The 17,318-nt window shown below is 39.8% G+C and overlaps 1 protein-coding gene across 1 annotated transcript in view; it reads right to left on the reverse strand.

Moving 5' to 3' along the window:
* Nucleotides 1-17,318, reverse strand: part of LOC101155518 (ubiquitin carboxyl-terminal hydrolase 43) — a 100,108-nt gene that overhangs the window by 18,931 nt on the left and 63,859 nt on the right. The window contains exons 5-8 of the mRNA XM_011478550.3: nt 15,067-15,202; nt 13,918-14,062; nt 7,914-8,076; nt 1,829-1,940 (exon numbers count right to left, since the gene is read on the reverse strand). Coding sequence (XP_011476852.1) covers nt 1,829-1,940; nt 7,914-8,076; nt 13,918-14,062; nt 15,067-15,202 — 556 coding nt within the window. The remainder of the gene's footprint in view (nt 1-1,828; nt 1,941-7,913; nt 8,077-13,917; nt 14,063-15,066; nt 15,203-17,318) is intronic.

Below are 17,318 nucleotides of genomic sequence, written 5' to 3' on the forward strand. Positions count from 1 at the left end.
CTCAACTCATGACTCTCCACAGAGCCCACATCTCCCCCTATAAGCGGCAGAAATTTAAACCTGGCTCCTCCTCCTTGTGCTTGAAGTGTAAACTGAGCTCGGTACCCTAACACATTGCTTCTGGTCGTGCTCAAAAGTTCAGCAGTTCTGGCGTGTTATTGGTCTGGAAATGAATAAAGTTCTATCGGCTAACTTGAAGAAAAATCCCTTGTTCTTGCTGCTGGGATTACCTGACCCTGTTATCAGTGATAAATATAATAAGAAACTTTACAGAATGCTCACTTTTTGTGCTAGAAAGTGTATCCTTATAAACTGGATCTCTGTCAAAATTCCCTTCAAAGCACAATGGCAAAAAACTGTTTTTAGTTACATGTCTCTCGACTATTTAACTTGTCAGAAATGTTTTTGGAAAGATATGGGAACCTTTCTTGGTGTATGTTGGACTAGACATTTCCACAATTATTAAAAGAGCATTTGTATTTTGACCTCAAACACGTATGTACAACACCGGCTCTACTGTTGTTTGATCTTTCTTTTTGATGTATGGTTTGGTTATGACTCCAGCACATTTAATTTCTGTATCCGTGGGCCTGTTCTGTTCTGTTTTGTCTTGTCCTGTTAGTATGTTGAAAAATAATAAATATATAATAAGAAAAAAAAAAGATTATAAAAATGGAACATACCATTGTTGTGCGTGTGATAAGTGTATTGTGAAGCATACACACACTTATGATGTAGGTGTGATGTTGTTGTACTTTGCCCAGCCCATTCATAAATGAGGTGCACGCTGACACCTTACTGACTGCGCACACATACTGTGTGTACGGGGGGTGTGGGTGATGCATGGGTGTCAGTAGGATGTCCACACAAACTACACTCCGTCTAATTTCTTTATTACAGACAGACAAGCTGCAAAAAAATGGGGCATGAGGAGAGCACACTTATTAACTGAACAGCACTCCGGGGATTCTTGCACACTGCGCAGTCTTTGGTGGGTTTGGAAAAATGAAACATCCGTACGACGTGTGTGCGTCTCACCTACTTCACCCTTACATGTTGTTTAAGCATTTCCTACGACTTGGCACCTGCACCATGTCCGCCAGGAAATGAGCGTGGAGATTTTCACTCTATAGGCTCACTGAGCGATCTACGATCCTAAAATTTTGTGCGGACCCCATTCAGGTTTCCCCATATCCACCCGTAAGGACAGTTGTGACTAAGGAAATAACTGCTTTCTGTAAATGTGTCTACAGTGTTCATAAAGCTTGAATACTTTTACTTAAAGCTGCAGAAGAACTCATAGCCCCAGTCTTTCTCACCGTTTACACAGTTCCCTCTGCCTCTCTGTTTCTGTGCAGACAAACTCTACAGTGACCCAATCAAAAGACAGAAAGCACCAACAGTAACGTTTTAAGTGGTCGTATCAGAGAAGTTGACCAATCAGGTGAGACCTAATCCAAGAGCGAGTGAGGTCATCACTTGAAACTGTTTGTATTGAATAGAAAGGAGAGGAGCTAAAAGATGAAGTTAGTTTTATTTTTTATTTTTTATTTGGGCTGCTTCTGTAACTCTCGCTACAGAAAGGTGCTCTCTTTTCAGTCAGTAAAGTTGTTTGATTCCATATTTTTCTAATAAACCAATCAGAAAATGAAAATAAAAATAAAATAAAGCAGACTCCTTGGAGACCCTGAATACAGTCTGCAGTGCTGCTGACACATCAGGGAGCGTACAGCCGCTCCTGCACCTGTACTCTTTTCTGCTTGATGGAGAAGTAGGAACATCAGAAGAAAATAAAATTTTAATCATCATCAAATAATGATCAGTATACCTGCGCCTGAGCTCCATTAATCATCAGGTAATACAGCTTGCTGAGGATGCTTTGCTGCAGCTGTTCCCAGGAAATAGACTGGTCCTCTCTCATTAAAAAAGGAGGTCCAAACCTGAAACAAGAAGGAAGAGCTTTGCATTACGGCGCATTCATATTCCTGCAGGTTTGAAACCCAAAGCTCTAAAGTGTTTTCTCTTCTACTAATATCAGTTGAGTTCCTGCTCAGGATTATGATAATTACAGTGTTGTTGTGGCTGGGGAGCAAAATAAGAACAGAGGGCAGAGGAAGGACTGGAGAAAGACCTGAAATTATCATGAATTAAATTGCAGACTGCAAGGCAGCAGGATAAAGCTGTTTTTATATTTCTTATTTTTTCTAGAATACTGGATGAAGAAGCCAGGTTCGTTGTCAACTTAAAAACAAAAAAAAGCAAAGGCTTTGAACATTTTGGCTTCTTTAAAATGAGTGTCAGTATGATACAGAAAGCAGAATTTTTCATTTTAAAAAGTTAATCTGAAATTTCACTCGGAGCGAGAAAGAACTGCATGCATCCAATGTCATTTTCTTGGCACAGTCCAGTCCTCCAGCTGTCATCTGATGAAAGCAAGATATGTGGGTGGATTGAGCAATGAGGGAGGCGTATGAAGGACGAACCAAGACATCAGCGCTCACAGGGGAGATCAGAGTTTTTTCTCCTGCTCTCACCTCTATCGATCTCTCTGGACTTCGTCAGGGAAACGGGGGTCTGATGGATCTCTACATCTCACCAGATGTTCGAGTCCTTGGCTATTTGACTTGGAACTAATCTTCCCAAGTCCCACCACACAGTAAAATGTGTTCCTTTTCTTGGTGTCAGAAAAAACACGGTTCTCTCCATCATAGGAAATGTGAAATAAATGAGCAGCTGCTTTTTGCGGATTTGAATGATTTGGAATTGGAAACTATTTTAAGCTCATCTAGTTTTTAAAAGGTTTCCTTTAAAATAGCACCACCTTTTAAGACATGGCATGGTTTGAAATGGTAATTGGTGTAAACGTATAAAACACTTCTCTATCTTAAAAGGCCAAAAGTGTTTCCCAGTCACAGTTCTCATTCATTCATACACTTTTTTGTTCATTTTTTTCATAAACTGGGGTTACAGCTCATAAAACCCACAAAAACAGAATTTCAGATAATTGGAATACTGTGGAGAAATCCCCATTTACCTCTCTGTTTTTGCAAAAAGAGAAAGACCACAAACACACCAAATCTATCAAAAATATAGTATTTTCTAAATGATATGTCCATCTGCATTACTTTAATAGTCTGGGCAGGGGCCAGGTCCTGCTGGAATCTGCCTCTCCATCCAGATCCTCAGCAAAAGGAATCACAAAGTCCTCTAGAACATTCTGCTAGATCGTTGCAGTGATATTGGATTGCAGAAAGCAGAGTTTACCAACACCCGAGTTGGACATTGCACCCCAAATCATGACTGACTGGAGAGATTTCACACTGGACTTGAAGTAACTTGGGTTCTGCTCATCAACAGTATTCCTCCAAACTCTTGGACCTTGATTCCCAAATGAAATACACGCTTTACTTTCAGCAGAAAATAGGACCGAGGACCACTGGCCAACAGTCCAGTCCTCTTTCTCCTCTGCTGGCCCAGGCTCAGAAGTGGATTAACCTGAGGAACCCGACAGTTGTAGCCTATCTCCTGAATGTGGTGGTTTTTGAAACGGTTCCTTCACCCATTCCACTCTTTCTGGATATCTGCAGGTTCTTGAATCTTGTACTTTTGATTATCTACTGAAGTCGACGGCCGTCTCTTTTACTGCTGCTTCTCCTGCCATGGTTTGCTCTTTAATTAGACCTTTTGTTGATCTGCTTGGACACAGCGCTCTGTGAACAGCCAGGATCCTTAGCTAGGAACTTATGTGACTTACCCAGACCATGAAGGGGATCAATGATGGTCTTCTGGATGGTCAAGTCTGAAGACTTTCCCATATTAACCAAACTTAGACAACTGAACCAAACTGAACCAATTTAACGGCATCTGAGGAACAGGTGCTTTTAATTTAGTGGGTGATTAGTTGGTGAAACTCTGTTTAAAACATTCATGTCTTGCAAAATTTGGGCAGGCGCCAACTAAAGGTTCTTATAACTAAAAACATCTTTTTATTAGTGCAAAACCAGACAAATAAAATATCTTTAGAACAGCAGATTTAGCATCCAAATTAAACACTTTTTTGAAAAAAGGCATGTTACAGTTTCCCTCCGTTTTCATCACATTTCTTTTAATAGTCTACATCAATTTCATAAGAGAGTAGAAGAATGGTGAATGATCGGTTTGGGAAGCACAACTCGCTGTAATGTACTTTCAGCTGGAGGCTGTGGAATTTTCTCTCCCAAAGCAAATAAAGTCAAGTGCAAAGGATCTGAACCCCTTTACCATCCAAGTGTCGTTTGGCGGAACTTCTGCTGCTTTCTGCAGAACTTTGCACTTCTGAAGAAAAAAAGTGTTTATCTATAAAGTGAAAAGTTGTTTTTACTTTTTTTTTTCCTGTGCAACAATTTAAGGTTGATATTTACAACAAAAAATGACACAAAGAACAAACATTTTCCAACTTTAATCCTTTAAAGTTTCATCCAATATTATTGCAACCCATCTAAACACGGAGTGACTTTCACTGCTTCGATTCTTGTCTCTTCATGAAATAACAGCTGTCTCAAGCTTCAGTCACAACTGCCATTTGGGGTGGAAACGGGCAAATCTTTACAGAGTGTGCAAGTGGTTTGCGTAAAATATCAAGGTCATAGACCGCTTTGTAAACCCACAGAGAAAAGATTTGTATGCACTTTTTTGCTATACAGTTGAAACCAGAAGTTTACATCCATCGCATAAAAACGCACAAAGCCTTTTTTCCCCTCACAGTCAAACATGAAATAAAAATAAACTTTTCCTGTTTTAGGTCAATTACAATTAACAAATTCATTTCTACCCCCTTTTTCCTCCAAACATTACGATGGTCCCTGTGGCCATCCATTTTAGTTTCGTCAGACCAAAGGACACGTCTCCAAAAATGAAAGTCTTTATCCTTGTGTGCATTAGCAAACTTTAATCTGGCTTTTCTACGTTTCTTATTGAGCAATGGCCTCTGCCTGGCAGACTACCCTTTCAGCCCAACATCTTTTGCCTTTGTCCTTGGGTTGTTCTGAACATATCAGACCAAAGTACGTTCATCTCTGGGGCACAGAACCCGTCTCCTTCCTGAGTGATACGATGGCTTGACGTCCCCATGATGTTTACACTTTCCTACAATTGTCTAATATATATTGCCCTAATATATATCCACAGGGGTGTTTCTAATTAACTCAAATGTTGTCAAACATATCAGAAGCTTCCAAAGAGATTACACCAGCATCTGGGCTTTCCCAAATTTTTTAAAGGCATAGTGATCTTAGCGTATGTAAACCTTTGACTTTTATAAAAGTAATACAAACTTGTCGAAAATAACCCTGGTCCCATTAATCTGACATTTAGCAAATTTAAATAGTTTTTAATGTAATTGACCCAAAATAGGAAAAGTTTACTTTTAATTCATGTCTGACGGTGAGATAAAAAAAGCATATGTATGTTTTTATGTGGTGTATGTAAACTTCTCATTTCAACTGTAGGCATGCAACTGGCGACAGGTTTGTAGTGAACACTTATACAATACGCAAGGGAACTGAAAGACACACCCTCGCTCCCCTTCAGATGCTCCTCTTTACGACCCTCCACAGGTCTGGACAAACCAAAAACCTGTACGGCTCAACTTCCCATACAGGTGCATGTGACTAAAGCTACCTGGCATTTGACGTGTGTTTAGAGACGCACGTTTATTCTACGACACCTTTATCCCATGGTGTTCACACAGCATATCCCCCACAATTGGAGCAGGTTTGGTGTAAAATGTGGAAGTGGCACAAATCTCATGAATCTTGCTCCAGCCTTTTTCTTTCACAGCTCTATTCCAATAAATAAAAGACTTGGTGTAATAGTATGTCATATTATGGGCGCCAGTGGCTAAGGTGTTTGAGCACGTTGGCCAAGGATCGACGGGTCGGCGGTTCGATCCCCCCTCTCCCCCAGTCAACCGATGTTGTGTCCTTGGGGAAGAAACTTCACCCTCCCTGCCTCCAGTGAACATGAATGTGTATGAATGTCCCCGCAGTGGCGCAAAAAGTATGCAGCATATGCATCCCATAGGGGCACCGGGCAAAGGGGGCGCCAAACCGAAGTTGTGAAAATTATTTATAGTCCATATTTTTAAATTTCACAGCTTTTTGTGCACATACATTTACATGATATGATCAGTAACAGAAGCACATCGTAACTAAATGGGGCACCCCCGCCGCAGCCGCTCCCCCCTCCCTCGGGTCTTGAACAGAGAGCGCAACCCAGCACATGTCCGAGAGAGCATGCTGGAGCACGCTCTTGTGGAGACAAGCGCGAGGGCGCGCTGTTGATTGTTTTATTTAAATTGTGTGATCATCTGATGACTGGATTAAATGGAAAGGCAAAAAAAACAAACAATCGGGGATCAAAACAGCAAACGCACAAGGGACAAAGATGTGGTGTGAATGAAGAAAAGTTTATATCAATGGTTGAGTCAGCAGAAACATTATAGCAGTGCTAAAAACCGTCTTGAAAAACATTCAGGTTAAAGTTACCAGTAAAATGGTGACAAAAGTGTCTTCTTGCAGCTGTACTGAGCAGGATTTACAGCCTCAATAATCAGAAAGAGAGAAAAGGGAGCTTGTTTGTGCTGATTTTGTTTTAAATAATTTCTTAGATGTACCAAAACACTGAAAAGGTTTTTATCCTATAACTGTAACAGCACTAAATGATGATAAAAGCTGTCCTATGGGCAGAAGGGAGAAGTATGTGTGATGGTGGTGTAGATGGTATTTTTGTTTCTTTTTATATTGTTAAATGTTTGGATAATACATTTTTTTTGGATTGATTTTAAATTACAGCCTTTTGCTTTTAATATCACTTTGGCTGAATGACACTTTGGATTTTAGTTGAACATTTGGAGATGTTCGACAACATTCTGGTTTAAACTTCTGCTGACCACCTGTTCACTTATTTTGGGAAAAAAAGTGCAGAAATTCATGACAAGTCAGTCCCAACTGAGAAGAATGAGGAGAGAGGTTCAGATGATGATGATGATGATGATGATGAAGAGGGGGAAGAACAGAGAGGTACAGAGGAGAAGGCTGGGGCAAGACATTACTCAGAAGATTCTTCTGAATGGCCATCACCACATAAATTTGGGGAATCATTAAAGCAATACACGGTTCAAAATGGTTCACAAAATGTTCTGCTGGGTCATATCCATATTCAGATAATTTATACATTTAAAAATAAAAATGTTGTGTGGGTGTTTAGATAGCCTTAGGAGGGGTGGATGGGATGTTTTATTATGTGCATTTATGTCTTTGTCTTTGTGTGGTGTGTGTGTGAGAGGTGAGGTGGGGGGCGTTTTTTAATGTGGCCGCATACCCCTATGAAATTAGGTAGCTGCGCCTCTGTGTCCCGGTGATGGTCAGAGGGACTGTAGGCGCGCACTGGCAGCCACGCCCCCATCAGTCTGCCTCCAGGGCAGCTGTGGCTACACCCGCAGCTCACCATCCCAAAGTATAAATGAGGAGTGAATGAATGATGGAGACAAATTGTAAGCGCTTTGAACTTCTGAAAAAGCGCAGACAAATCCAAACTTATTAATTTAGGTTTGGGCAGAACAACCGCAGTTATTAATTTCTCCTCCGTGATCAATTTTCAAATGTTTCTATTAATTAAAAGATGCACCATCTATACAACACCACCAAATTCAAGTCCCTGAGAGGTCAAAGTTCAACCTGGTTTAACTTTCAACCCACATTTAATGGCCACATGTAGAGCCCAAAAACTGTCGCAGGAGCTTGAGTAGGGACGCGATAGTTTTAAATGTGATAGCGTGCATTTACGTGCCTTTACATAGACATTTCATTGTAAGTGGCCACTTGAACCCGCATTGTTGAGTGAAGTGTGGATGTGGCAGAAAGTTGGTTAATCACCTTGTAGTCTGTTGGCCGGCTCCTGCAGCGTTGCACACCAACAGCAGAATCTTGACGGCAACTCCCTGATTAAGGAACTCTGACGACAACGTTCCAGATGGAGGTAACCTTTGACCTTCTGGACCAGTAAAGTAGGGCGATGATGGCAGGCTGTGATGGTACCCTGTGAGAGTAAAGTCAAAGTCAAAGACAGTCAAAGAAATACTAACACGTTTCCTTTTTAAACAACAAAACTCTCACGCTCTTCTTGAAAGAAGCAGATTTCATCTACCAGGAATATCAGCACTGAAACTAAGCCTTTAAAAACTGGATGAAGAGAAGAATTTAGTTATGTAAAGGCGCGAGACTGAAGCTTTCTATTTGGGGAGCAGTGACTCAGTTTGGAAAACAGACGGATGCCTGCTCTCTCAGCAGGGGGCATTATCTGATGCAGCTTGTTCTGCACATCCCGTCCTGGTGGGGTGCCAAGCGTGCTCAGCGCGCTCCCAACGTGTCTCTGCCACCACGGACGAGGGTGACTGAAGAAGAGATTAGGAGATGGATGCGATATGTGACGTCAGCAGAGACTCATTACATGCCTGACGGTATGTGGGGCTTCGCACACAGGCTGCCTCTGCAGAGTCTCAGTGATAAATCACATGGTAAATCAGACTTACAGACATGGACAGGAAAATATTGATCGGTCACAATGGCTGCGTCTTCCCCAAACTGCAACGTCTCATTAAACCCAACTGCTTACACCTGACACCCGATTCATCACCGATAAGGCAAATGTCACGGCTGAGCGTCCTTCGGGCGAGATGCAGACCAGATCAAGTGATTTCAGTCTTTAGTATAGGTCATTTGAGAAAATTCCACAACTGTTATTCAGGAATAAAATTAAGATTTCTCACAGAAAGTGAGAAGAAAGATTAAGAGTGTAAACTGCCAAACCTTTAGCATGAAAGTTCTGATTGCAACGTCCTGACCTCAACAATGAATTAGTATTCAAAGCTTTTCATTAACAAATGTCGTTCTAATCAAGCAAGTCTTTAAACCTCTCACTCTAATTCTCTGAAAACATAGATAAACATCACTTGATTGTGAGCTTTTGTGGGGTATGACTTGACACCGTTTTGAAAAAGATTTATGGTTTAAACAAAAACCTTATTAAAATCTTCCCTTGCTATTTGTTCATGAAGTGTCAGAGTGGGTGGACACATTTTCCACAGCTTCTGCTAATGAAATACATTTATTGATGGCTTGTAAAATATGTTCATAACTATAACAAAGATTTTGACAAAAAATTTTAAAAAGTCACAAAACCAACTGTTCTAAGTTATCGTATATATACTACTTTTACTTCTTTCAACACGACTCTGCAAAACACTTCCACAGCTCGTAAAAGTAACCCTCACATCATGACACATGGGCAGGAGTTGAACCAATCACAAACATGCATTATTGAGCAACGACGGAAAGATGCGCGTGTCTCCAGGAAAATGATCCACATGATTTTTGATTATGAGATCGATGCTTCGAAGAGAAAAGAAACATTCATAGCCAGTGTTAATCATAGCACAATACAATCTTCTCATCACTTCAATAAATCTTGAACTCCTCATCTTGTGTTGTTGTCTGTATTTTGTGACCAAATTTCACAGCAAAATGAACCCATTAGTCATCACCGTTGTGTCCTTGATGGAATAAACGCCGGGGCTACTAAAAGCAGATATATGGAATGCACAATATGCACATTCATCTTTGTAAAAGTTCAGATGTTTTTTTTCTAGGCAAAACAGATATGCTGCCGAGACCGGCTTTAAGATGACATCATGAAATTGGCGCACCCATAAGGAGTGAAAGGCGGAGCCTCAGATATCAAGTCGTCTTTCTTCCAAGTAGGAAAATAGTTCATAAAAATACGTAAAGTTTCATTAATAACTTGTTCTTTAGTGGCAAAGGTAGTGTATGATCACATATATGGATATAGTTTACTATAGGTTACTATAGCTTAAAGGCCAATGTCCTGATTGCTTTTCAAGTGTCTTTGCCTTACCTAGTGCTCATTACCTTGTTAGCTGGCTCTTCTTGCACCTAGTCTATGATCAGAAACGCACATTCAAGCGTCTACTTCCAATGTAAAGTCTATGTAAATGCACATAAATGTGCATTTCAGGCTTCTGCATTCAAAACTCTCATGTTCACGTGTCATTAGGCAAGTTTTAAATTCAGTTTTCTTGCTCTAGGTAAAAACCCGTGGCCATGGAACCTGCATTGAAGGTTAAACCAAGTTGACCAATCAGGATCTTGGCTTTGGTGGGGACACATACTGTCCTCTTTTAAGTCGCAGAAGTGCCAACCATTTGAAAATTGATCATGAAGGAGAAATTAATAATTGCGGTTTGTTTCCGGCGGGAATTAGTGTGATAGAGGTATTGGGTAGCGATAGTACAGTGTCCACACTGAATGCTAAAATGCTTTAACATCTATATTGCATAAGTGAATGTTTAAAACATCAAAGTAACAACCACTGCATCAAAAATCCCCATAACAGCATTAAACATGATAAAATACAGAAAGGAAGCTATCTGAAGCATAATTTTAAGCACTACGCTGAAGGTGGATCTTCAGGCTAATAAACATTGAGGGTTTTTTGTATTTTACACAAGTTGTTTTTACTTAAACATTGTCCTGATTTAAAGGAAGCTGTTTTTCTGTTAACTGTGCTACACTCATCATTTATTCCCATCACTAAACCATGAGAAATGCAGACTCCATTGGTGGTTTTGTCAACTCACCTGTTGATCATAATCTCGTATTCCCAAAAGAACTCAAGCTAATTCAAAGTCACCACAGGAATCCTGTGAAGTCATCACTCCATCACACTCTCAGGCTTTTTCCACTCTCAAACACACACACAGACAGAGCCACACCAAACACAGCCAGACAACATGAAAGCTCATAATTAAACACCTCTAAATCTGAAGGGATCCTCTCGTCACACAGCAACAGCTTCAATCCCACAATCTAATAACCTGTTTGCACAACGGCGTTGTGGGAAAAGAGAGGAGACAAAGAATGCTCATTTTAAGTTTCAAACCATCTCAAATGTTCAATTCTAAGTTCAAAAGCAAACAAGAAATCAACTTTCTATGACTGGCTGGCAGGGGCGGAGCTAGAACAGACATTGGAAAGGTGGCAAAATACCTCCTGAAAATGGAAGGCCATTACAAATGAAAGGATTAAAAATACGCATTCCTCAGTTTTATGATGATTAATATTGTTTTTCTAAATTCAAATATCTTGAGCTCTGTAGCTCCGCCCCCGCTGGCCAGTAACAAATAAGAGATGATTAAAGCAATCTTCAACCTTTAGTGTGTCACCTTGCTAGACTTTTTCAAATCCAGGATCTCTTTAAACACCCCAGCTTGTTTTACTGCCACATTTTCATTTAAAGAAGCACTAAGGCCTGTCTGGACTCAAGTCACTTAAAACGTGTCATGATTTGGTCAATAAGAATGGACTGCAAACAAACACAGTTGGAGCTTCTTACCATGAGCTGAGTGTAAAACAGCCCTACTACACAAGCTCATCAAAGAATCACCGAACTAGAATAGAGTGTGGGCAATGGAAACATAATGTCTTCACTAAATGAGATTTTAATCACTGATTAAGTTGGTGAATGTAAGAGGCAGTTTATCCTTTAGAGGAAAGTTTGCTTCATTCATGCTAAAGACTTGATCCTTCTGTAACACACTAATTTTTGTGTTCTATTGTCGCTTTCATCAAACACTTGCAGTATCCATGGAAGCTAAACATCTTCCTCCCTTTAAAATGATGATAAGCTTTTAAAATGTTAACCGTGGTTCACTCAATATTTGTCTTAGCAGAGGGGGTTTTACAAGAATTACCTCATTACATGACATACAGTAAAACTTTACAGACAAAGGTTGATTTGAAAATTCATGTGACAACAGAAAACTGGTATAAAGTATAGAAGAATGTAGATGTAGGAATTTAAAAGTATTTAGAAGGGAGAACAGGATTTAAAACTGTGGCCCCCTAGATTTTGTTGAACTTATTTGAGTGAGAAGAAAGTCAAGACATTGATCATGTATGTAAATAGCTTATTTGAAGACATGTTTTACCTCACATCTGTACTTTTACTGAACAACAAAAGTAAAGCCAATGAAAACTAATTTCTACAATCTTTTCCAACTAAACTCTGACAAAATGCTTCAAAATCATCACAAATAAAGCAAACGAGGAGAAAAGCCCTATCAAAATGGAAAAAGGCACATTTCTACTTGGCTATACAGTTCTCTTCCATCCTCTGCCACAAGTTTGTCTCCATTCCAAACTTCATGGGTTGAATCTTCTCTGTTTTGCTCTCAGAAATTAGACCTGCTGCTTCTCTCGGCTCACCAATCTGTCAGGGTTGGGGTTATGGTTTCACTGAGCCTGGGGTCGTGTTTGACAAACACATATTTACACCATTAAGGGTTGTAGACTGCTGGCAAACTAGGGGAGGGGTTCTGCGCTTTCTCATCAGGTTGGTCAGAAGGTTTGGCTTTTCACTCTTGACTTGCCTCATTGGGCCCCCCCCCAAAGGGTTGGCCCCTCATTTCATTGGTCCCTTCCTTATGTTTTAAGTGATAGATCTGTTTATTTAAGTCTTTTTATGACCTGGATGTGTCCGGCCCACACTTGACGTTGCATGTATCAGGTTTGCCTGGACCAGATAGTTTGGATCCACCTTTCAAGCCTCTGCTGTCCACCCAGTTCATTAATGGGGCCCCTTACACTCCTTGAAAAATTCAGGTTCAATTGGGAGAGTTGTGGTCCTGAAGAAAGGTTCTGGGTTCCTGTCCCTGCATTTTGGATCCTGTTCTCATCGACTGGTTTGTTTGGGACCCTGGCTGGTCGTCTGGTGTCGATTGTTGACGGCAGGTAATTTTGCGCTCAGGATCTGTTCTGGCCAAGTTTCCTGTTCCCTTTTATACTCCTAGTCCAACATATTTGTTCTCGGTAAAACATAACAGCCATTGCTCAACTTTCATCAAGTTTTTATGAGTTTCGTGTTGTCTGTTCTACAACAAGGGAAGGTTTGTTTATTTCCTGTTTGGATTTTGGACTGGATTTTCTGATTTGGCACTTTCCCGTGAATCTCAGATTATGAAATTTTTGCACAGGAGTTCCAATTTCTCTCTGATGCTTGGGACCCATCTTAAGGTACTAGTTACCTGGGGTGGAAATTCTGCACCCCCAGTGGTTTGTTGTTGTTATTACACTACCGGTTGACTCTCAGCCCCTTCCTGAGCTCAAACCAATCCAAACCCAATTTCCTTTCTCACTCCTAAGGCTGTTATCTATTGGCTCATCATCATACCTGACACTAAATGTCACTGCTGCAGTTCTCTCCTCTGTTGTTAGCAGGGATTTTCTGTAATCACATTTCCGGGTTTCTATCAGAACCATGTGCCTCCATGATACCTGTGCTAACACAGATGGAGGACCAGGGTGGCAGTGGATTTTTTTCTAACACTACTCCTGCAATTTCATCTGAAGATAAAACGTGTATTCTCTCTGGGAAAACATGTCACTAGGAGTGACAGAACAATCTGCTGTGCACACAGAAGTGTTGGGTTTCCACCTGCTGTAGACATCGGAAGTGATTTGCCAGGGGGTCTAGAACGGGGGTGGGAAAGAAATGATGAGATAATACTTTGAAGTACTTCTGAATACTTTTTTTGTAACCTGGGCTGTGAAAAATGATGAAGAAATAAATCTGATGGACTCATGGGAAATCTTCACTGGGAAATGTATGCTTTTAATGTGCTCCCCCAGGACCACCTGTGGCAGGGCTAACCCCCCTTAAGGTTTCTTTGAGAAGAAAAAAACGTTAAGCTGTGTTTTCTAACAAATCTGCACCAATGTTTACATTCAAACAGTCATGAAGCAGCAAAAACAATGCTGGAATTAGACGTTCTGAATGTCAAGTTTGAGGCCCGAGTCGCTCCACCTGAGATCCGGGCAGAGCCGCCTCTGATGTAGAGCGGCGGAGCCTGGAAGGCGTAGATGACATCGTTCTCTGCGATGCTCGTCAGATCATCTTCATCAAAGAAGGAGCGTTGAAATCCTGTGGAGTAAACCTCTGTCAGGATCACCTGGAGATCAACAGACAAACACAAACAAACTTACTTCCCAATGCCGCGTCATTCTGATCCATTGCAAGAGTGAAACTTACACTCAGAAAAAAACCCCAACTCAGAACTTTTATTTGCCATCATTTGGTTAAAAAAGGCAAAAAACCAAAACAGAAAAGAGAAAGGTTAAAATGGAACAATTTAACAAATGGAAAGCTTGTAGTAGATCTAAATGCAACAAGTTGTTTGGCATTCTTTAGTGCACAATACTGCTTTTGTGTTTCAAAAGTGTTAAATAGTGGAACATAAACCGAATAGGGTGTCGTTTTAAAACAACTATTGGGAACTAAGATAGGAAAACATTAAATGTGTGTTGTACCATCTGCAAATACATGAAAAACCCATTTTCTGTCATATGCATACAAAACCTTTTAAATTCTTTTAGACAAAGTGAGTCTTTTAACAGCTATGATGGTATCTTTATTATCTTTCTGAATTTTATTGTTCCAACAGCTTTGTTCACTTCTTGCTAGTCGTTTAAAGACCCACTTTAATGAAAACGGTGTTATTCTGTTCTTGTTGTTTTCTGATGATAGTGGAAATAATTGAGAAAAATTTAACACAAAATTATATGTCTGAGTTTTTCTTTATTGTTTATTTTGTTTGTGTTGTAGATGTCCTCTCATGGAACTGCTGGAGTGAAAACAGTGTGGGCATTCAAATGTCAGCCAGAAAACATAAATACGGAGAAGTTTTCTGTGGTCACTACTTGCAGAACCATTCCTTTATTGAAGGGGTCTTGGTCATCACCTATTATTCCCACCTGTTGTCTATTCCAAAAATGTGAAATTAATTGTCAATCAGTGTTGCTTCCTAATTTGACAATACGATTACACAGAAGTGTGATTGACTTGGAATAACATTGAGTTATTTAGGTTTTCCATCTTTTTTTTGAGCAGTGTATTATTGTAATTTTATTGTTAAAAGCCTTTACAACTATGTGAACTTGTTCTGTGTTCAGTTACCTGGTCCAGGGAGAGTTTCCCCTCCTCAGCAACCATCCTCCTGAGGCAGGCCACAGAGCCGAACAGAGGCACAGCCAGTCCCACCCGCAGATACCTCTGGCCTTTGCTGCTGAACACCAGCGTCACACACAGCGGCCTGCCGACAAAAACAGAGTCAGGAACAGCGGGAGAGTTGACGGGCTCCGCTCAGATTTCTGCTCCTGTTCTACTGTAGTCTTGTTTTCAGAGCAGAAAAGACAATGGAAGAGTTTCATAAATGAATCAATGCTTTTTAATATCAATAATGGATGATTAGGACTCAGATTTGTGTGTGGGAAATAATGGAAACTCAGCTGCATTTTTAACAATGTGGAGGAGCACGTGGCTCTCACCGGTTCTGGGGCAGCGTCTCCAGCTGGAACATCAGAGCATGACTGACAGACAGAAGACTGAAGGGACACAGGACTGGGGTCGAAAAAAAGGCAATCAATAATGAATTGATTTTTAATTAGAACATGCAGAATTGATCCTTCAAACTCTTTTAGTAATTTCTTTGCATTTTTTTGGAGAAAAAAAATCGGATTTTAATTTGATTTGAAAGTAAGAATTCATAATTTTACTGATAAATATTTTCAATTTTAGTCAGTTTATGTAACTGATGTGACAAAAACATTTAGTTTTACAAGTAATCAATTTTGGGGTTTTAAATGAAAAATATATGAAAATAGATCCATATTAAGAACTGGTGTCCACATGCATGGACATCACATTACCACAGTAGTTAATTCTGCTGAACTGGGGCATTGTGTAAAGAGGGTTAGCTCAATTATTAGCTCGGGTCTAAAGAGGTTAAAGCAGGAAGCTGCTCGTTGACTGAAAAAATGTTGTCCAGGAGGGAAAAAAAAGCATTTCAATATTCATATCAATAATATGCACTTCCACACTAAATAACATTAAATAACAGTTGAAATATTAGCTCCGGTCTTAGAGGTTATTTAAATATCTTACTTATGAATTCATTTTCTTTTTTCAGGTATAACTAACACAGGGACCATATGAACAATCCATACCTGCGGCTTCTCCTTCTCTGAACTTTTGTGGTTTGGAATCTGTTACCTGGTGGCGGTGCTTGAATTCTGTCATTCTAGCAACCTCAAGACAAACATGGAACCTGTGCTTATAAAGACTTACATAATAGCGCATTTGTTATTTGTATTAATTTGGTGACCCTGTGGTTTAAGGATTTATATAATTAACCGGTAAAACACTTTTCTTTTGAAAGTCAAGTGGGGGTTCAGAGACATAAATATAAAGAAACAGATCTGCGTCTCATGGGGTAACATCATGGGCGTCAGCAGCAGAGATAAAGGCAGAGCAGACGTGTTAAAGGTTGAAATGAAATCCCACCTGTCAGTCACAGAGACAGCTCAGATCCTTCACTTCTGATCAGAAGCCACATGTTCAGGTTTGTATGTGACTGCTTTTTTTAAGAAAATATGTCTTTTTTTTGAGGAAATCTTTCAGGAAACATTTAGATCGGGGGTCTGCAACCTTCAACACTTAGAAGAACAATTTGGGTCAATTTCTTACTGACAGCAACCCAACAGGAGCCACAAAGTCTTCCTTCAGAAAAATGAAACACTGCTTTATATGTATATTATTGTTACTGTTTTAAAAATGTATGACATTAAAAAAAAACAAAGAGAAAATAGCCTTTTTTTTTTAAAAATAGAAAAAAATGAAATGGTTTATAACTTTTGACTCATTGCTTCCTTTCAAAATAAGACATCCTGCTCCACAGGAACTCTTCACTGCAGCAAATGTAGTAGTATAGCATAATGTCAGCAGTGATTTAAATAAAAAACAGTTTATTTCATTTTTTGTGGTGCACCTCAGGCAGATATTTGTAAATCAAACTGACCAAAAGGAAATCCCAGCCAGTTAAGTGACCCTTACTGTATTTTTCAAACCAGAAGGTGCACTTAAAATCCTTTAACTTGATCAAAAATAGAAAATCTTATAATCTGGTGGCACTGAATGCTAGTTGTGCTTACTGACCTCCATTGATTTTTTTTTGTGGTAAATTGCGCTCAAAAATCTGTTAAAATGTTTTAGCACAACTTATGATACACACTGTGCTTCACCTGTTTGAGAACAAATCTGTTGATCAATCTCATATTTTGAAACATACAGATGTCAGGTGTTGGCTACTTTATGTGCCAAAACTTTCAGCTTAATCAGAATGGGCCATGCAAGAATTCTCATAGTTTTAA

Source organism: Oryzias latipes, chromosome 8 (assembly GCF_002234675.1).
Source record: "Oryzias latipes chromosome 8, ASM223467v1".
Lineage (NCBI taxonomy): Eukaryota > Metazoa > Chordata > Actinopteri > Beloniformes > Adrianichthyidae > Oryzias > Oryzias latipes.